General features: G+C 38.1%; 1 protein-coding gene across 2 annotated transcripts in view; it reads right to left on the bottom strand.

The window, feature by feature from the left end:
* The window catches only part of TOX (thymocyte selection associated high mobility group box), a 226393-nt gene that overhangs the window by 76560 nt on the left and 128363 nt on the right, over positions 1-21470 (bottom strand). For both annotated transcript variants that reach the window (XM_062633340.1, XM_062633339.1), the window contains exon 3: positions 14836-15078. In XM_062633340.1, coding sequence (XP_062489324.1) covers positions 14836-15078 — 243 coding nt within the window. The remainder of the gene's footprint in view (positions 1-14835; positions 15079-21470) is intronic.

The following is a 21470-nucleotide window of genomic DNA, read 5'->3' as shown; positions in this document are numbered from 1 at the left end:
AAGGTAGGACAGCAAGCTCAGATACTTTCAATGATGGATAGCACTACAAAACTCTGAGACGGATTTGTTTCTATGGGTTCAACCTGGATTTTTGATACTGATTATCTTCTCTTTCACACCTGTGTATATCAGGTGACGTGCTCTTAAAAAAGCAGCTCCATTCAGTTAAGATTAGAATTTGTTTTTCCTTGTTTTGTAAATTAGATTCAGGTTTGTATATAATTTATTTTAGAAAAAAATATAATTAGCCTTGGAAAGAAACTGGTTGCATATATTTATTTATTTATTCTGTGTACCTTTTAACTTCACTTTCCTCTTTACATGTCTGGGCTTGTCATTGGAAACGCTGAGGGACAAGGAATATTTCAGTTCTCTTCCTCAATCATTTACAGCGCTCCCCTATCAGAGGCTGGTGATCTCAAATTCATCTTGAAGCTGCATGGGCAGTAATCCTGTGTTGTGCAGGGAGGACCAGTTGCAGAACTCCTACAGGCCTATCTGTTTTGATGGTGTCAAACTGTTTGCTTGTCCTATCAGTTGTGGCTGAGGAGTGATTTAAAATTTTCTTTGATAATCTGCTATTTTTTTTACACGGCTGCTAATTTCTGAGTATTTGGGCAATACAATTCTTTCATTACACTGCGTGTGAAGGTGGGAGCCACCATTTTCTGAGAAACCTTTTGAAAGCTGTTCCTCAGGAAAGTGATCTGGAGGAAAAAGAAGGGGAAGATGTTGCATATATGCCCACAAGGAAAGAGAAGAAACTGATGGGGTTGCAGGATGGAGTTAGAGACTTTGTATCAATCTACTCTGAAGTGATCCTCCTTACTGAACAGCACAAGAGAAAACACAGCAGTAACAGAAGAAGTACGACAGAGTTAAGAGGTTCCAAATCAGGGATAATACAAAGTTAAAATAAATGCATAAATATGTCAAACCAAATTATTTCTTTCAATTTTTTTTCTTCTTCTCAAGCATTCATGCAACTCCACTTTACATTTTAAGAAAGCATACTTGACTTTGCTTTCCTCCTCTTTGAAAGTGTGCTTGACTTTTCTTTCCCACTCTTTTCTTCTCCTTCCCTCCTTATTCTTTCTTTTGCCAACTCCTAGTGACAAGAAGTAACAATGCATGTTTTAAAAAAAACTTCTTGATTATTTTACAGTAAGTAAAATGCTGCCTTTCCTTAAACTACTGATGTGTCCTCCAAAAACATCCACCAAAGTAAAAAAGAGTGAGATAAAGGAGCAGCAGTTTAGCTGTCTGATTTTCAAAGGCTGTTTCACCCTTGTAAATGTAATTTGCCAATGCAAATCACCCATTCTCTTTGCTCCAAACATTTGTTGCACACATTTTCATTAGTAGAGTATGTTGCACACAGTTTCGTTAGTAGAGTATGCATGCACCTGAAGAATGGCTCAAAATTTGTGTCTCCTAACGATTCTTGTTCTTTTCGGCTGCTTAGAGGATGGTGATCCCAGCGAGTACCTCCAGCCAGTATTCTGAAGGCAGAATACTCAACCACTTCTGAATTCATATTTTCCTACTTAGGTTATCAAAATTATGGGAACAAATAGTGGACTTCCACATGGGAATGACAGACGTGTAAGTACAGGAGTCACGCTTCAAAGTCTTCCTGAAAGCATTTTGTCACATTTATTGGAATCACTTGATCACATCTACAGAAAGACTTTGTGTCATCTTAAATTGGAATAATGTCTTAAGTGCAGCAATATATGACTGCTACCTATATATTCCAAATTATAATCTTCCACTTAATTATGAATCAGACAAAATTGTTGATCAAATCTATAGTTCCTGAACTCAGAAAAAGTAGGCTGTGGTAGTTCCACATTTTCTCTGATTCAAACCCGCTTTGGACAATGTCCTGTAGTTTTAATAAGGGTCAAAAATAATATAAGAATGAAAAATTAATATTTTAAGCATCACTGTGAATTTAAAAAGAGGATACTTAATATTATTTATCAAAGTAGGAGGAGAACAGCAAACTGAGACCTAAACATTCAAAGGTCACAGCCAATAACGTTTCTGCAAATAGAAATGGGTTGCAGAGGCATCAAATGCAAATTACTGTTTGCTGGAGAATTTTAATAGAGTTCTACGTCACATTATAAAATGTTTAATTGTAACCCCATTTTAATAACACCATCTGATTAAATGAATAGACGCCTGCTGATTGCAATTACAATCTGTCAAACTGTGTATTTACTTACAGTTTGGTTTCCTAAAACCATAAGATCAAAAAAGGAAACTCTATTCAGCTCGTCAGCAAACTATAATTATTGTGTATCCTTCTGTCAGTTTCTGTATAAAACTTTTGGTTCTAAAATGGATCTAATTATAACTACATCAACATTTTTATGAATGCATGCTTTCCCTTCTTTCCCCCTTCCCATCAGTGAATTCTTTGTTGCAGACTCAGAAGGAAAAACTTCTATGTAACATTTGTTTCTCTATTTTACCTTTTCTATCCTAAGTTATTGTTGGAATACAGAAGACTCCATTCAATGTAAATATTATTTATGGCAGTGCACCTTCCTAGCACTGTACTCAAGCAAAGCCATGGGATTAGGACCCTATTGGATTTTTTTTTTTGCTTTGGCATTAATGTCTTGAATATCAGCTGAGAAGCTCTTTCCAAGTATATCATGTAGCTCATCTTCTACAAAGTCTATTTGTTGTAATTTATAACCTTTCACAAGAAACAATTTGCCAGACAAACAAGAAATGAGTCCAAATGTCTGAACACTAGTGTATGTATCAAACAGTTACAGAAATTATGTCTCAAAGACCTATTAAATCATCCAGCCCATCTCCCAGCCAGTGCAGGATTTTCCCATACTTACATGTTCCAGTGCTTTAGCACTACCTGGGAGACTATTCAGATTCCTTTAGAGGTTATTTCTCCAGCCTTCACCCATTGCTTATTTCTATCCCATTACTTGCAGTGACACTCCTTAAGTATCATAAACATCTATTCCTTCGGCCTAACTTTCTAAGTAATGGATGATGATAAATACAATAGTGAAAATATGCACATTAACAAATTCATAAAATAACACACTATAGCTGAACCTTCAAGAATTATTTTGCTCAGTGTAGGTTAAGGGCTAATACAATCTGGATCATGATCACATGCTAATAAGATTTAGGAAAAGCTGGTTATTTTTCCACTCTTTCTTAAATGCTCAAGTCAGCTGTGAACCAAAACAGTCTGAGTTAATATACATCCTCTTGATGATTTGTCCTAGCTGTTCCATCAACATCTATTACCCATCATTCATTCTTAGATAAATATACATTTCATAAATATAAATATATACATATATAAGCACACTTTAAAAATAAAATAAAGACAACTGGAAAGAATAAATTATCTGCATTAACCTCCACTGACTCCTGGGCTTTATTTATATAATGAAGTAGGTGAATTTGTAAGGTTTCGGACCTGTACCCAGAGCCTACCGAAAGAGTCTGTGCAGTTGGCATTAGAGGAATTCTCTAAAAAAATAAGTTAGAAAAACATCTGAAAAAAAAAAACATCTGACAGAAGTGACAAACGTATAGAGTATCCTGGTTTTGGAGATGACCTTTTAAAGTCCTCCAGTGAACTAGATTAAGGGAGGGACCTTAGGATTCCTTCTGGACCAGTTTCTCTTATTCGGTGAGTAACACAACATAAGGCTGCACTGGATCCAAGTGCAACAGGATCCAAGAGGTCAAGTTATTCATGTAGTTTATTCCTGTAGTGCAGCTTTGCTATACTGTCTTCAATTATACGGGAATCAAAATAATAAAAGTTGCATCAAAGCAGCGCATTAGGTGATATTTCTTCTCTTCAGTCTGGTTAAAGCCTGCAGTAGTTTTCCAAGTTACAAATAAAACCATGACAGCAGTGTGGATCATTATTGACAAACACTTTCACTGACACACCCTTAATCTGATATTATCTAAAATCTAAATATTCACAATTTATGAGCCAATTAAAGCATCTGCTGTAGGGCTCTCTCTCTTTCTGCTGAATCTCTAAGAAAGCCCTTGCTAGAGTTGGACAGGATCAACATTATGCCACAGAGCTCCTAAAATGCAGTTCATAGGCAGAGCCACAAACTATGAAGTTAGTGCAACAACACCGTCTACAATCTCAATTGCATAGTTGAGGCCCTGGGTAGAGAACTCTCCTTTTGTGTATTTTTCCCTCCCTGCATTCAAGAAAGACAGTGGCAATTGAGAAGAAACACGCATGTTATGTAGCTGGCCTGTAAGACCTGGGATTCAGTCTGGGGCAGTGGAGCATCAAACTCTGGTTAGATGGATACTTCACTTCTTCCTAGGGCTGACTGTATTTCAAGGGCAGGCAAAACAACCCTTTCATCTTTTCCATGGCTCTTAAATAAGGCTACTGTATCACTTCCAGGTTGCACAATACCTTGAAAGGTCTCAGCTATCATTATATGCAGTCACTGTAATGGCTTTATATTAGATGTGTAACATGTGACAGTTAATTTCTGCCTTTATTACATCTGAGGACTTCTGACAGTTCTGATGTTGGTTGTCTCTTACCACATTGCTGACCACTTTTGTGTTTCATCAGACATGAAACCACCTCCTGGCAATATTTTCATTATTATGGGTCTCACAATGTAGAGTCATCCTCTTCCTCTCCCTCAAGATTTGTCCCTTTCAGCCTTTGACAGCTTGTATTTGTATATTTTGAATTATATTTTATTGGGGTTTTAATAAAGTAAATGTATTTCTATTCCAGAATACAGTTCCTGACAGATATGAGGAACTGATATTGCAAATATCTATTTGTACTCTTACCTTCGTAGCTAGTTAGAGGCTACAAAGCACTTCAAGAAACAAAAAAGGTACTGCAGAAGATCAGAGTGCCACTACCATCAGTTTTCAAATGCTGTGCTTAACTTTTTTTTTTTCAAGGAAAAAAATAACTTCTAAAAGTTTTGCCAGTGGTTATTTTACGCTGCATACTTTCTGTTGGGCAACTTAAGCTGCACTTAATATCCAGATCAGCACTAAGCCTATTGCACTAAACACTTTTTATGCTACTTCATAAGAAAGGGGAGTGTAATAAAATTCATTAAACTGAGATTCCACACTTGAGTATTAGGGCACATGTAGGAAACTGAAGCTTAGTTACTGAGTTAATCTCTGAAATTATTTATGTGTGAATGGAGGTAATCTTAAAGTGTATTAGAAGGAAGTCCCATCTCTGAATAAAAAAGTATTGCATTCTCATCAAGGGCCTGATACTGTAAATCATCCATGCAAAAGGCTTTTTTTTGATAAAGGAGAAGAACATCTAATTTCAAACGTGTTTTCAGTTTAAATCACTTTTGTAAGGATGAAGTGAAAGCACCTGTAGCCTGATATCACCACTGTCAGGAAGTGGATTTTCTAAGATGGAGTAACCTCATCTTGTCATCCATTAGCTATGCCATGGCTCACTTTAACAACTAGGCTACTTCCTCAATTAACTCAAATAGCAAAGGTTCCTATTATTAAAGTTACTGTCAGGCACTGCAACCTCACTCATAACCCATAATTTTTAGCAAAAAAAAATCTATGATGCAGCCATGTGCATAATTGTGCATGTTAATTAAATCTGTTGCATCTGCTGTCACTAATTTGGCTCTATTTTCAGACTTTGTTTAACATACAATATGGATCCACGTTTTGGGGAGAAGGGGGGATGTTGCAGATACTACATCCTGTCTTTTACATTCCCTTTCCAGCAGAGGGCTTCAGTGATTAATAATCTCATACATACATACATATATATGAAAAAAAAAAGTGTATATGTATGTGTGTATCCATGTATGTATGTATACATGTACCCTGAGCACTGCAGTCCACATCACTTCTAGGTCAGGACAGGCACAGAGTGCCACGTCCACTACCTGTAGCATCTCCTTTGTCTCTTTTCCTTCCCTTCAGGTTGGTTGAAATAGGAATGTTGGGACACACTGATAATACATAAGAGAAGCTGTAGTGACTTTGTTCATCTGATTTTAGATGGAAAAGGCTTTGTGGCTTTTCTAACTCAAAGATATGCATAAGCATGCCTTAAAGGTGATCCTTACTCCACAATTCTTCCTGCTGCCACTGTATACTTTGTCCTTTGTTTTGTAAATGCAGCCAATGTATGAATATAAAATTAAGAACATTCATTTTAGTATCTTTATTGTCCAAATACAGAAGAAGCAGCAGGTAGAACATGCTATAGATGCAGTCCAAAGATGTGTAAGTGAGGCTGCAGAGATCCTAAGTTGCACACATGTGGATGAAGTACAACATTACACTATCAGTAGAGGCTAAGGATTTACATGCTGTCCCCAGGGAATCCCAACATGAGAAAGGACATTTACATAGTGCGGCTGTACAGACTTTGTATAAATAAAGGGAGGAAAAAACAGAGGCAGGCATCAGTCTAAAATGAATCTTCATGTTATTGAAAGGACCTGGATATAGATATACTTACACTTTAAGAATTGTTTAATTCTTAAATTTATATAAAATTCTTAAATTATATAAATAAAAATAAGAAATCAAGTTATTTTCTCACTGATTGTTATTTCTCCAGATCTCAAAACATTATCAAGCAGAATATTTTCTTCTCTCCTTGCTGCACAAAGTCAGTGGAAAACTAAAACAATGATACTCTAAGTTCTGTAAACCCATTAAAACAGATAAAAAACCCAGTGAGCCTATGAATTAGACCTTTTAAATACCTTCAACCCAGAAAGATCAAAAAAGCCAAGAATGTGGGTTTTCTCTCCAAGTGAATTAAAAATTTTGCTAAGTAACTATGACTCTATATAGGGAAGACTAGACAATGAGAACTCACACTCTGTTCTAGCAGGTGACACCAGCATGAAGCTCTGGGTTGCTGCTATCCCAGCCTTCAGCAGAGTCATGCAGCACATCTTCACTTCCAGCACGCAAATAGCAGCTTGAGTTAAGACAGTGCATGCCATAGCAGCACCAGTTTCATCCACACGAAGTTACCTTTCTACTCCCTGAACAAGTTGAGATGATGAATGCAGTACAAATTCATGAAGGATGTGCAGTCTTCTCAACTGTTTTGGAATTTCAAGGACTGAGAATAAATGCATTTAAATAATTAATCAGGTGTAAAGAGAGGCTACTCCACCTGATGCACAAAATTCTCCCTTTCATCTGCATTGTGGGCTTCTCCTTCCTTTTCGTCTTTGCGAAAGCATCTTCACAGTTTCTTAGGAAGACATTTCACTTCTATTCCATCTACAGGCTTAAGATCACTAAGATTTTTTTTTTTTGCCAAAGACTGAGTCTTCAGAAACATTTCATTATCATGCTTTTCTTGACAACTACATGCAATGTTAAAAGCAGCAGATTAAAGTCAACAATCTCTGCTGCTGAAACCCCTGAATTTCTGACATTTTCTGAGAGTTATTTTTTCTCTATTTGCATACTCTATTATCTGTTTTGTTTGACACTTGCAGCTATGATGCTACTTATGCATTAATCACTCCTGTGAGTACTTCACATGTGAGGTGTTGTATAATCTACCACCCGCAACTGAAAGCTTTCTCTCCATGCCACATTCATCATGTCTTAGCCTGTGCCTATCTGGTTAAAGTCTAAGAAACAATAATTAATACTGCCACACATACTCTTTTTTTCTTACTTTTTTTTTATGTAGCAAATAAATTCCTATCAGACAACTGGTCACTGCTGTGAAAAAAAAAAAAATCACCAGAGCATTTTCTATAGAAAACTGTTTTTAAAAATAAAATATGCCACCTTGTTTCTTTTTTAAATTATGCTTAAGATTTTTCCTACTGTATTTGTGAAATATGTGAGCCACATGGAGTCTCAACAACCACAGTCAAAAAAGCAGAATGCTGTATTTCCCAATTGACAGTAAACCAACAGTTTCATTAGCAATTTTAAAAATGAGACCTGGAATTATTCTAAAAAGAGTTCTGGTCATTTGTATACAAATATTTTCCTGCAGTAATGACAAGTAAAGCAAGTATTTACTTGCTCTGTCTTTAAGGTAAGTTTTTAGTACTTACAGAAAGAAAGTATAGCTTTATCAGAAACTTTAATATCAGAAAAAAAAGCTAAGCTCATGAAAAACACTAGTCACAAATATATATTCACAGCAATTCTAGTCCTAGTTGACCTCAAGAAGGTGGGGTCCATTCAGAGCCTGGACCCACTGGGTACCTTCTTCCACTCTGCTGATTTTCTCTTGGGAGGGAAAAACTGTAGGGGGTGCTACTAGTGATATTTCCCCTACCATGTATGCATGGACTAATGCTTACTACCAAAAGCCCCCAAGGGACAATGTGACTCACAGGAAGGTTCTGGTCCCTCCACTGTAGCTGGGAGGTCATTAGACCAGTCCCAGAGAAAGCACGTCTTTCTGAGAGATGCTCCATCTTGATTTCAATGCTCAGGTACAGAGAACCAGAGACCTCCCACAGTACATTATCTGAATGGTAAATCTCTATCACTGTTAAAAAATGCATGCTTTATTTCTGATCTGATTTTATACAGCTGTAATTTGTAGATATCAAATGTTTTAATGCTTTTTGTAGCTCCATGAAGAGTCTTTTAGTAGTAGATATGCAATATCCAGGTATTTATAAAACCTTGATCAAGTTACATCTTACAGCTCCTCTACATATCCTTTCTGTTGTCTTTCTGATGACAAAAGACTGGAGCAGACATTGAAAGTAAGGAAAGAAAGATAAACATGATGCCCCAGAGCCCTTGATGGAATAAATCATCATAATTCTACTGAAGACAATAAAGTTATGCTGACATCAGCTGAAGATTTGTCTGTGTATCCCCGTGCTTAAGCTGTTTAACAAAACATACACGAACTATTGTAACCCTTTGCCACATAAGGCTTATTTCAGTGAGAAAATCCAGCTTGTAAAATACGGTGGGTTTTGTTTTGTTTTCGAAAAAGAAAAGAAAGATATCCTGCAAGGATACAAAGTTGCTTAATAAAAAGAAAAAAAACAAAACAAAACACTTTAACAGAAGATGGTCCATGACCTTAGCTTTATGATTTGGTGGTTCTGATGGCAATAACTCACTGCAATAAAATTTGGGGTAGCAGCAGGTCTGTGTAGCATAACAGTAAATTTTGATGTAAACTGAAGACCAGAGCCTGGTAATGAGGCACAAATGTGAAGTATTCACCAGAGACTAAAAGTATCTTCTACCATCAGCATCCAACGCAAGCTAGGAAGAAAGTATCCAAGCATGATTCAAATCTCAACAATTGGGTTAGAAGGGGCAAACCCTTTGTTTTATTATGAAAGTTATTCATCTTGTTCATCAGAAATAAAATTTCTGTTTGACTCAGTAGTTTGCACTAATGCTTAAAGGTGAAAAAAAGTCACCCATATAGGTCAGCCTCAAGATGAGTCATGAATACTGAATTTAAACTAATATGTATGAAACTACCAAACCAAAATCTCTTAAATATATCCCAGCTACAGCAACAACAATCTCCTCTGTTGGATTTATTACGAACTGTACTATGAATAAGAAATACTAGCATCATTCTACCTGAGATGAAAAATGGAAAAAAACCCTAGCTGTCTGCCTTGTTCCTTGTTATACAGTGCCACATTTTGTTTAAGATATTACTCTCTCATGGGCTGCATATCTAAAAAAATATAATTCATGAAAAAGTATAATGTAATTGTTCAGGCTTTGATGAATTGGGGCATAATGTTAAATAATTATTCATTGCCTTTATTCTTCTGTCAAAGTGTGAAAAAAGAAAAAAAAAGCTTTTTATTGCTTTTTTTTTTTTAATATAAGGACATGGGCCTTTGTGACATGCATTTTATTTTAAACTAATGCTTCTATTATTCCACATCTGAATAATTATAGCTGACATCATCTACTCTTCCGTGTCCTAGAAGATCTTTAGCTCTAGTCCACTGTTACCTATTTTATGCATTACATGAAATAAAATACCTCAAGATTTTGAAAATATTTATTTTAAAAACAGCAATGAAATTGTCTGTAATCACATTTTCTGCTCTGCTTTGAAAGCAGCATTATTCAATATGCCAGTGGTCTTTTCCATAAGAGCAATGCATTAGAAATTCATGCTGCTCTAATACATCTGAATTCATTGATGTACTGCACTCCCTATAGACCTAAAGAAACATTTTTGCTTCAGTTTCATATGTCCTGCACATTACCTACTGATGTGGTGGTTGTCAAAACAGTTGTACAGTAGCCTTTGAATTCAAAGTGTGCCTTGACTGTATACTAAAAATGACAATAAACCTAACTATATACATTATGCTTACTTTTGCTACCAGCACAAGTAGAGCATTTGGGAAATAAATCCCCTGATTTTATTGCCTTTTAACATCCTTTCCACTTTAAACTTCAAAACCCAGAATTCGAAGCATTTCAAGAAACTAGAGTCTCTTTTATTTCTTTCTTGTAAATTTTCTATAGTGTACCATCATAAGCCACATTTTCAAAAAGATCAGCACAAGATTATAAATGAAAGCATTCCAAAAATAGTTTTTTTTTCTCCTCTATGTAAAAACAGCACTGAGATTTTTAACCTTGGGTTTCTTGGAGGAAAAAGCAATCATCTACAGGATATATTAAAGAAGCTGTAGAGTCTATAAGTTTGTTGATAAAAAGAACATGCTGTAAAACTCATTTTATAGAACACAACCAAAAGCATTTTTACAGATAAACACACATTCTCATTGGGATGGTATATACACTCATTTGTTTGCAAATTTTAGAAGGGTATTTCTTGTGGTCCTTGGAGTATTTCAGGAAAATTGATGCAGAGAAGTGCTGGCAGATCAAGCCCCAGCCAAAACCAAACCAAAGCTACACAGTGCTAACTTCAACTGTAGTAAATCAGGAAGGGATCCCCATTCCATTATATAGAAACAAACATCCCTACAGGACTGGCACTACACTTCCTTTAAACAGCTCTATCTATACCTAATTGGATCCACTTAAGAAGCAGGAATAGAAGTCATGTCTGTTTTGAAGGAGGACCTTAGAGAGCTGCCACATGTAGCCAACCATGCTGGGGCTGGACTGTGTCTTCATACCACTGTGTCACATTCTGCAGACTTCTGAACCCCCAGTACCCAGATATAATGAGCGTCTAAAGAAATCTGCATGTGACAGCATGGTAAAAATTAGTGTGCATATGCATGTATGTATATGTCTGTATGTCACCTAAGCAGAAAAGAGAAATACACAAACATAGAAGCCAATGTATGAAATGACAGCAGTATAATAAGAAATAGAAATTTTAGTGTTTGGGTTTTTTTTGTTGGGTTTTGGTTTCTGTTGGATTTTTTTAAGTAGTGGGGTGCAATAGGAAGTCAAATCAATCAAAATAAACTTGAAAGAAGGTTAATTCCGAATTTAAGCATCAGACACAGTAAATGGCAACAGGAAATTTTCATCTCCCAGTATTGTAAACTTTCTCAGAAAGAATTCCCACAGTGTAAAAAATCTGTAAGAAGCTGATCCCTAATAAGAATTCACTGAGCTGGTAGTGGGCTTTTATTGTGCGTTTAAGCACCTCCACAGAAGAGAATTCTTACAGAGCTTGGGGCAAATCCTGCAATCCTTACTCAAAGGGATTTCATCTGCAGCTTGCAGGGAGAGCTGCACAGTATGAAACCAGGACCTCTAATGGGGGGAGATTTGAAGGGGTTTTAGGAGGGGTGCCTCCTCAATTTTTGATCTGTCCAAAATCACAGAAATCCTCATCTGAAAACACCTGGTATTTGAGATAAAAGAAGAATGCTGTACTTGGTGTACAAACTATTTTCCTACTTGGCTTCTGAGCAAATGTGTTTCCTTTCTCTTATTTGTCTAGCATTAATTAATTTTTTTTTCTATAGAAACACAAGCTGAAAACCATTCCCCAGTGCTAACACAGACAAAAAGGAAGGTATTATTGCTAAAATACCAACATAGGTTAAAAACTAGCTAAAAGGAAGGATGGTGAAAGTAATAAAGAAAAAAAAACAAACCCAAAGACCAAATTCAATCGGAGACAAATTGCATTTCAGCTGAAATTGTCCCAGTATAAGTAAATTTTGCTGAAGATGTGAAATTAATTAAGGATAGAGAACAGCCAACAGATTCACTTCTAAGAATAATTTTTCTAAAAATACTCATTACTTCCCTGAAAAATGAAGTGAGATACATGGTTTCCAAATACACTAAGAGGTACTTGATATACCAGAAATTATATAGCACCAAGGGTTTAGATAGATTGGCAAAACTTATATATATTTTCTGTGTGAGGCAATATAAAAGTGATTTAGGCAAGTACTTGTTAAATGGATCAGAGTTTGATGATACAGTAAAACAGAAACTTAGAGATGAGTAATAGCCAGAGAAAAGAGTCATATTGAAATAAAAATGTAAAAGGCTCTAGGTTATAAAGAAGAGCTTCAAAGCTACATAAAGAATGTTAACTCCACAAAACCCTCTGTCTGCCTTCATCAATGGAAAGCCAAAAGGACAATGGGTCCATTCTATTCACTGAAGAAGTCAGTGAATTCACTGAAGAGTTAAGTTAAATTATCTCCCACAAGTTAATTTCTCTCAAGTTACCAAATTCAAATTAGAGGAACTATACTGCCAAAGTGTTTCAACCGTACAAAACCATGGTATTAACATCCTACCAGTTGTGCTAACAGGAGGTATAGCTTAATCCCCTTGACATTCAAGTCAGCTTGAGTTAAAAGTATTGCTAGTTAAGAGGCCCTCTTGTGTGAAAAGGGCATCCAAGCTAGCCCATGATGCTTCAAGGATCATGCTTTATTTATTGAACAAACCCTCAGAAATTACTGTTAAAACTTAGCATATATTTTTTTTGGCATCTGATTGTAATTTTTTTCTGAGCTTCACTAACTCCCAAAGCAAAATTGCCTAGTTATATCATTCAGCCTTTTTGTATTTGCCCTCAATGCAATAATTCACTGTGATGATCTACAAACTGTCAAGGCCCTTTGTTCAGAGCTTGCTGCAAGAGGTTAATGTGGAACATCAGCGATTAAAAGAATGCATAGTTTTGAGGCATAGCCATGACTCAAAAGAGGTCAATTCAATGAAATACTGCTTATCTTGACTGGAGTGCCAAGTGTTTCACTTACTTTTTCAAGTCCTTTCATAGCTCTGATTCCCAGAATCCCACAAAAGATTTAGTTCATGCCTTTTTACGTATGCCATCAGTTTTGCAGAAACTGAACCAAACTCGGAACATTTCCATGAAGTATATATGACATATATATCACATATATGAAGTACATGTGATATATGTATCATATATATGAAGCATATATGATGTATATATATCCTTACAAAAATCTGCCTCCTCCCATTATTGAACATAACCCTGGGGTCAGATTCTGACCTCAAGCACAATGTGTGCAACATCCTTGGAAATCAGTAACTAAGCAGCACATAAGAAGCCAAGACTAGCCCCCTGCTGCAGTACAGCTTGTTGGACATCCTTAGAGGGAACGCCAAGCTCCTTGAAATCAAAGCAGCTTTATTTTAATTGATTAAATTAATTAAATTAATTAAATTTCATTAATTGCCCTATGACAAGATAGATTTTCCTTGTAAACTAACTGTTTTCCAGCCACTGCAGCCCCTGGATCTGGGGCTGTTAGTCTAAGGGTCTGACTGGGTGCTAAGCCTAGATCACTCAGCCCCCAGGCTCTGTATGCTGCCTCAGCTCCCAGGTTCCCAGGGCTGATCTGGGGTGTTTTTGGTAATGTGATGGGGATCTAGCAAGCTGGAAACCTAAACAGCCTCAGTCCTTAAATGCAGAGCCTCCCAGCTGGGACACAGTGCCCTAAGCTTCTAATCCTTCCGTGAGAAGGCCAGACCCTTGGATCTCTAGGAACAGCATAACCTTAACTTCAGCTGTCCAGATATGCAGTTCCTGGGCAGCTCATTTAGCAGAGTGCCTTAAGTCCAGTCAGCCCCAAACAATGCCAGGCCCCATCCTCTTCCATGGGATTTTTAACTCTTTGGATTAGAATTGCACATTGATGTGAAATAATCTTGTCTGGAGCTGCTATGCCAGAAGTATACTAATTATTTGTAGAGCCCACTTGAAAATGTAACATGTAAAATAGCTCTGCAGTTGTTGCAAGCAATTTAACATTCAAAGAAGTGATTTATAATATCAGGCTTCCCAAGATTATGACCATAATGACTATCTGACAGACTTCATAAGCAAATCGTCCAGTCATTTCAATTGGATTCTGGCTGGCTAAGGACCGGGAACTGCAAAAAGGCTATAAGATTTGGCCTAGAATCAGAAATAACATTTGCTGTTTTCCAAACGTGCGGTAAACAAGAAAGTAGATATTAAATTTTTGTACAGCTCTCAGCACATGCAAATGAGAATGGAAAGAGCCTCGTCAGACAAACACAGAACAACAGCCATCTGGATCCAAATCCTGCTCCAGCAGAAGTCAAAGCCTTGAGCCTCCTTTTGTCATTATTTACACCCAGGCAAAGCAGGAGTAATTCTGCTCAAGGTGGTGGGTAAAGCTGGCTGTAAAAGCCCCACTGCCTCCAGAGGTGGGGGAGGCTTTGACATAGGGAGTGTGATGTGAAACCCAGAGTCAGGCCAGCTCACTCCATGACTTGTGTGGTGCAGGAGCTGGCCTCTTGGAGGATTTCAAACAGGTCTGTATGTGCAAGATTTCACAACTTAAAGCAGAACAGAAAGGACAGACTGAAAATGCTTACCACAGAGAGGGAATTAGAAAGCAGGGTTCCATCTTGGCCAAGCATGTTGGAAACTGTAATTTCAGGTAGATCCATGTTTTGTGGGTGGAATGGAAGGAGGCCATTGTGGTTCATAGGATGACACAGAGAGTGGTACCCAGACTCTATCTCATTCAAGTGCACCAGGGAGTGGTCAGGCAATGATGGAGGAGTTATAGGAGGTATGTTAAAATCTTCACTTTCAAGACTTGGGCCAGGAAAAGACTGGAAAATAAAACACCAAACAGAAAGTGCTATGAAAATCATATGAATACTGGTCAAGAATAATAATGTAAGTCACACAAAACAAACAAAAAGAGCCCAACTCACATATTTCTAAGGAGGAGCTTCAATTTAACAAAGAGAATATTTGAAACACCCATATATTATAACAGCGGAGGTTCACCATTATGTATGAAAGTAAAACTGCCTCTAAGGCATAAGTATCTCTGATACTTTCACAGCTTCCATCAGAAAGACTTTTTTTTTAAAGAGGCTGAATTCAAGCAGATTTCAAGGGTCCCATTAAAATTTTCCAAGTGTTCATCTAGCTGAATACCTTTTTCATGGGAATTGTGGAAAAAAGAATGCAATTTATAAAATTAACATCAGGTCAAAATGGTTCACAAGACTCCCTGTTACTCAGATCAAGAACTACTTTGTGAAGAAGAAAGATACTGCTTTTAAGCTTACAGGAGAACCATGCATTTGTTCTGCTACAAAGAAAGACAAAAAAATACAAAACCAGAACGTTCTTCATATGAATATACTTTGTGTTTATAAAAATACATTCATGGTGTCTCAAAATTGCTGATTTTTCCTTTTGTAATCCATAAACTCAACAATACATACATTTTGTCAGTCATCTAAATGAGTTATTCTACAAAGCAACTGTTTAGTCTTTTGTTGTCCACTGCCATTGAAGTCACCCAACTCAATCTGTTCCAAGGAAAAGCCACAGGCAAAGTCAAAGTAATACATCAAGGTGGATAATTGCTATTATTTCTCTATATTCTTCGTACAGCAGGTAGGCTTATTTTGAGGATAAGGGTGGGTATGCTTGTGTTTCTCAGAGGGAAAAGTTGAGCAGCATTAGATACATGATCCAAATCAAGAGTTAAAGGGATCGTTTGCAGTGGTTAAGCCTGAAAGCCTGCTCTGCTTTTCTGAGAACAGCCACAGTTCTCATCTCCTTTTCAAGCAATCAGTCTTTGCACATCCCACACCCTTAGTCATGAGGTTCATAGCACAGAGATTACTTCCACCCTTCCTGCCCCTCTGCAGCAACACAGTCCTGCTCTGGGTGCTGCTTTTGTTAATTCTGGAAATGCAAGGATTTAAATACATTCTCTCCTGCAAAGTATTTCAGGAAAGACAAAAATGAGGGCACAATTTCAAAGAGCAGCTATCAGAAGAAAATGTTTTTCCCAGTGCAAGTTTGCAAATGGAGGACAGTATGCTGCATGAATTCATGCAGAAGAGTAAAGGAAGCATCAATGCCCAATTACAAACAAGAGGATTTTTCATTAGTCATCATAGTAATACCGAGGTGCCTGAGGTTATTCTTTACAAGTATAGATATAAAAACTTAAATCAGACCAACAACAGTGTTGCATGTTTTCAGTGAGCTGCTGAACACAGAAGAACCTGCTCTAGTGCACATTGCCATGGTTTTGGTTGTTCACTTTACCTGTTTCCCAACAAGGATTACACCTCTGTCACCAAATATCTTAGTATGAAATACAACAGGAAGGCTAAACTGCAAAACCCAAAGAAAAATTCCAAAGAATAAAAACAGAACAGGGAGAGGAAAAGGTTTGGCAGTGCTATCACCATCCTTCTGTGTGAATACTTTGATTATGTCCATGCTTTCCAGCTGTGTTTCTTACCCCCGGTACAGGAGTTTGCTCCCCCTGGCCTTTGCTGTCTCCTTAATGGGAAGTAGGTGTGAGTCTACCACCATTTGTAAGTTATATTTTCCCTGCTTTTAAAAGCCACAATGCAGCCATCAGTGGAAACATCTTCAAGGAATGAAATACAGTAAAAATAGACCCTTGCTAAACTGGGAGGAGACTTATACATGGAAAAGATAGATAGCATGTCATATTTACTTAACCACACTGTATAAACTGCAAAAACAAATCAAAAATTATGGACACCATACACCCTAAATATTTGCTCATTACTATTAAATTGATGATCAAAAGAAAGGAAGGTGGCTTAAAGTGAGTTTAAGGTCTGTACTGGGTTTGCTTGGCAATGATTGGGTAGTGAGGGGCACTACAGGGGTGGCTTCTAAGAAAAGCTGCTGGAAGTTTCCCCTATGCCTGATAGAGCTGATGACAGCCAGCTACAAGATGGACCTGCCGCTGGGCAAAGGGCCTGCTCAGCAGCGACAGCAGTAGTGCCTCTGGGATAACATATATAAGAAGGAGGAAAAGGTACTGTGCAGGAGAAACTGCATTTGGAGAGAGGGGAGAGAACATGTGAAACAGCCCTGCAGACACCAAGGTCAGTGAAGAAGCAGGGGAGGAGGCGCTCCAGGTGCCAGAGCAGAGATTCCCCTGCAGCCCATGGTGCAGACTATGGTGAGGCAGGCTGTCCCCTGAAGCCCATGGAGGTCCATGGTGGAGCAGATCTCCACCTGCAGCCCATGGAGGTCCCCACGCCAGGGCAGTGGGATACCCAAAGGAGGCTGTGACACCATGGGAAGCCCATCTGCAGTGGGCTCCTGGCAGGACCTGTGGCCCTGTGGAGAGAGGGACCTGCGCTGGAGCAGGTTTGCTGCAGGACTTGTGACCTCACAGGGGACCCATGCTGGAGCAGTCTGTTCCTGAAGGACTGCACCCCATGGAAGGGACCCATGCTGGAACAGCCAATGAAGAACAGAAGGGACTTCAACTTACATTTGCTACTAAATGAAATTATTCCTAAACCAAATATTGACAGGCTGGGTGTGCCTACACCATTAATATTGCAGGCACTCAGCAAATCTGCTTATTTTTGCACCCTTTTTGCATGCCATATGTGGATAGTCCAGGTTTTACTTCATTTAGACTTGATTTGCTGTGTTTCAAACGTCTTTAATTAGTAACACTTCAGAAGTGGTGGAAGCAATTGAACTGCCTTTTGGACATTAGCTTCACTTATTCAAAAGGAAGTAAAACACCGGGGGCATAAAACTCCACAACCCACATTGCATCATTTGTAACTTTTTAATAATATCATATATTATGTGGGCTAAGTATTTTAAATAGATGGTTTCTCTCTGATTATTTAACAATAAAAATCACACCATGGTTATTGCTTGCAAACCAGCCAGAGTGTATCTAGTCCCACATCATCTACCACACCACTGTCCACTACACTTAGATGAGCTTCTTAAAGTAGTAGGAGTAGCATAGCAAACACAATAAAAACACACCAAACCAACATATAATTCAAGCACTTGTGCTTCTTAAAATGATGGGGTTTTTTAAGACATAAACTCAGACTACTTCAATAAAGCTAGGCAGCATCCAAGCCATATACTAATGGTATGGACAGATATTTGAAAGCATCTGCAGAGCACCCCATTTTATCTAACATTTTCAGGCAGTTTGGTATTTCCATACTCAGTATGTGTGTATGTAACACATACAGATATAACTTCCTCAGGGAAGTTACTTCAGCAGTGATGTGATAGTTATTTCTGTTTGTCTTGTCCAAAGCACGGTTTAGATGATTGTAATGACTTGGCACACTGGCACATCAGAAACCAAAAGTCCTATATACATTTGCAGCAAACCCAACATACCCCAGAAACATGGCTGTTACAACTGCACATGGGGGGAAGGAGTAAGGAACAAAATATAATATGCTTGTCCTGCCAATAGCAGCTACAAGCTTCAAACACACACTCCTACTTTCTTTCCACCTCTCCCCTTGCCATTGGGAAAGCCTTCTTGAGAAACCATCTGTAGTCCTCTTAATGCAACTGATCCAGTGCTGGCAATGAGCTTTCTTGGAACATCATATTGTTACCTTCTTCCCCCAAAGGACATTTAAGGGAACTCCAGCACAAGGCCAGGCTTGAGGATTTCCCTGCAGCAACAACACCCACTCCCAGGCCAGTCATCATTCTGTCCTGACCTTTGGGCTTTCTTAGAGCACTTCTTCCAACCCAAGCCATTTACCTGGAATTTCAAATGAAAGCAGCTACCTACCATCAAAAGAATTAGGGAAGGCTACAGTTCTTGTATCGAATTACAATTCATAAGTACAGCTTATATGTATTAATAATAAATGGTGGCTTGTAGCATCAGCTCTGTTAGTCTTTTTTTGGGGGTGGACAGAAAGGTTAAGGTGTTTCCCCTCTCCCCCTCCAAGGGTTTTTTCCTTGATAGTTGGCTTTATTATCAGCACAACTTTCTCTACGCAGAAAGACACAGAATAGCTCCTTTTCATTCTACTGGTCACAGAAATACTATGAAGCTCGCCTTTTCACTTTTGAAGCAAGAAAGAGTAGCAATAAATGGTTTATTTACTTTACCACAAAGCTGCTAGGAACTTTGCCAGTGGCTTCACTTTCGTCTCATGACTGTGGGAGTGGATGAGGTGTTTACCAGCTCTCCAGTTTAGGCTAAATTCCTGGACCTTTATTACATTCCAGAGAGAAAGCCCTCTGCAAAGTAATGCCACTAAATCCACTGCATAGCACTGAAGAGACACAGGCTTTAATTTTACTTTATTATAAAGAAGATTTTCATTACCCCTGTATTTATTATAAACATATTTCAGTATATTTAAGATGGAAGCTACACAGTGGGAATCTCAGAATGAACATCCTTCAATTAGATCTATTTACAGACACAAACACTAGAAGAAGAGTTTTGAATCAAGCATCTTTTAAAATCTAAAGGTAGATATTCTATTTTTCTGGTTAAGTATTTGTCACATTTCTGCCTCAAATGATTGAAACTTCATAAAGCAGATGATCTTTGATATGCCCACTCTGAGTTCAAGAGAATTTATTATCTATGACACTTAAGCCTATAATTTTAGGAGGAAAGCTTGCCTAAATAAAATGATATGAACACTTCATTCTGATTCACTGTCCAGCTCAAGTCCCAGCTTTTGTTCCTGAGCAATGACATTGTTAGTCACCTTCAATTAATTTTTTATGCCACTTAGCTTGGCCAAATCCAGCAGCAAGCTATAGAAAGAGGGTAAAACTTGGGGGGAGGTGAGTCAAATGTCAGTTCTTTACTTTAGCCACATGAAACTCAAATGTGGGATAAGCATCCTGCAGTGCTAATGAAACACACATACACAAATCTAGTATTCCTTTTCGAGGAATCCAGATACTCGTTACTGGAAAAATAAGGGAAATGCTTGCACAACTTGCTGCATAAGAACTAAGGAAAAGAGAGCAAGGAGAAAGAAGGAAATAAAAATAAAGCCCCTCTGCTTAAGTACTTGTCGTGGTTTAAGCCCAGCCGGTAACTCAGAAACACGCAGCTTCTCGCTCACTCTCCCTCTTCTTCCTCTCCCTGCTCCCAGAGGGATGGGGAGGAGAATCAAAAAGAATGTAACTCCCACAGGCTGAGATAAGAACAGTCCAGTAACTAAGGTATAACACAAACCACTGCTGCTACCACCAATAATAATAAGGATAAGGGAAATAACAAGGGAAGAGAATACAACCACTCACAACCTGCCAACAGATACCCAGCCCGACCCTGGCATTGATCTAGCCCTTCTGGGTAACTGCCCCCAGTTTATATAGTGGGCATGACACGCTGTGGTATGGAATACCTCTTTGACTAGTTTGGGGCAGGTGTCCTGTCTGTGCTTCCTCCCGACTTCCCCTCCTCCCTGGCAGAGCATAAGACTCACAAAGTCCTTGGTCAGAGTAAACATCACTGAGCAGCAACTAAAAACATTGGTGTTATCAACGTTGTTCCCAGGCTGAAAGTCAAAACCACAGCGCTGCACCAGCTACTAAGAAGGAGAAAAATGACTGCTACTGCTGAACCCAGGACAGTACTCTATAGTGATGACTCCATGTTGGTCAGCAAAACTTATTTATCTTTCAAAATAATTTTAATAGAACTTCAAAAAGTAACCATAGAATGGAAACCAAAGGAGATACCTCAAGCAGACTGACGGCAAGAGGCAGCAAGCATTCAAACATCCATTGTAAATCCCTCTGGAAAAAGCAGAACCGTTACTATGGCAAAGACAACATATATTAAGTAAATCTAATTCATGTGCTCAGTCACCATGCATATACTCAGCAGAATCTGGTATGAGCAACAGTTCCTTAAAAATTGGGAATTTGCCTATAGATATTTAATTTAAATGAAATGACTGGCACTGCCAACTATGTAGAGCGCATCTTAATTTTTCATTTGCACCAAGGCTTCTGGATCTGAACTGTGGAAAGATGCCAGTTTTTAAAAGATAGATGCTTCAGGCTGTCTGCTCTTCTATTATTGAACACGTTGTTACATAACTGAAATACTTACGGATTGAGAGTAAAGTAAAAACAATAAGCTCATTAGAAGAGGAAAAACCGCAATGTACCTTATGCACATTTGAGAGTTAGGATAACATATGTGACAGCAGATACTTCC

Source organism: Pezoporus occidentalis, unplaced genomic scaffold (assembly GCF_034315485.1).
Source record: "Pezoporus occidentalis ecotype Australia unplaced genomic scaffold, CSIRO_AGI_Poc_V1 ctg4, whole genome shotgun sequence".
In the NCBI taxonomy this organism is placed as follows: Eukaryota; Metazoa; Chordata; class Aves; order Psittaciformes; family Psittacidae; genus Pezoporus; species Pezoporus occidentalis.
The sequence above is the reverse complement of the archived record's forward strand: the minus strand, read 5'-3'. Positions and strand labels throughout refer to the sequence as shown.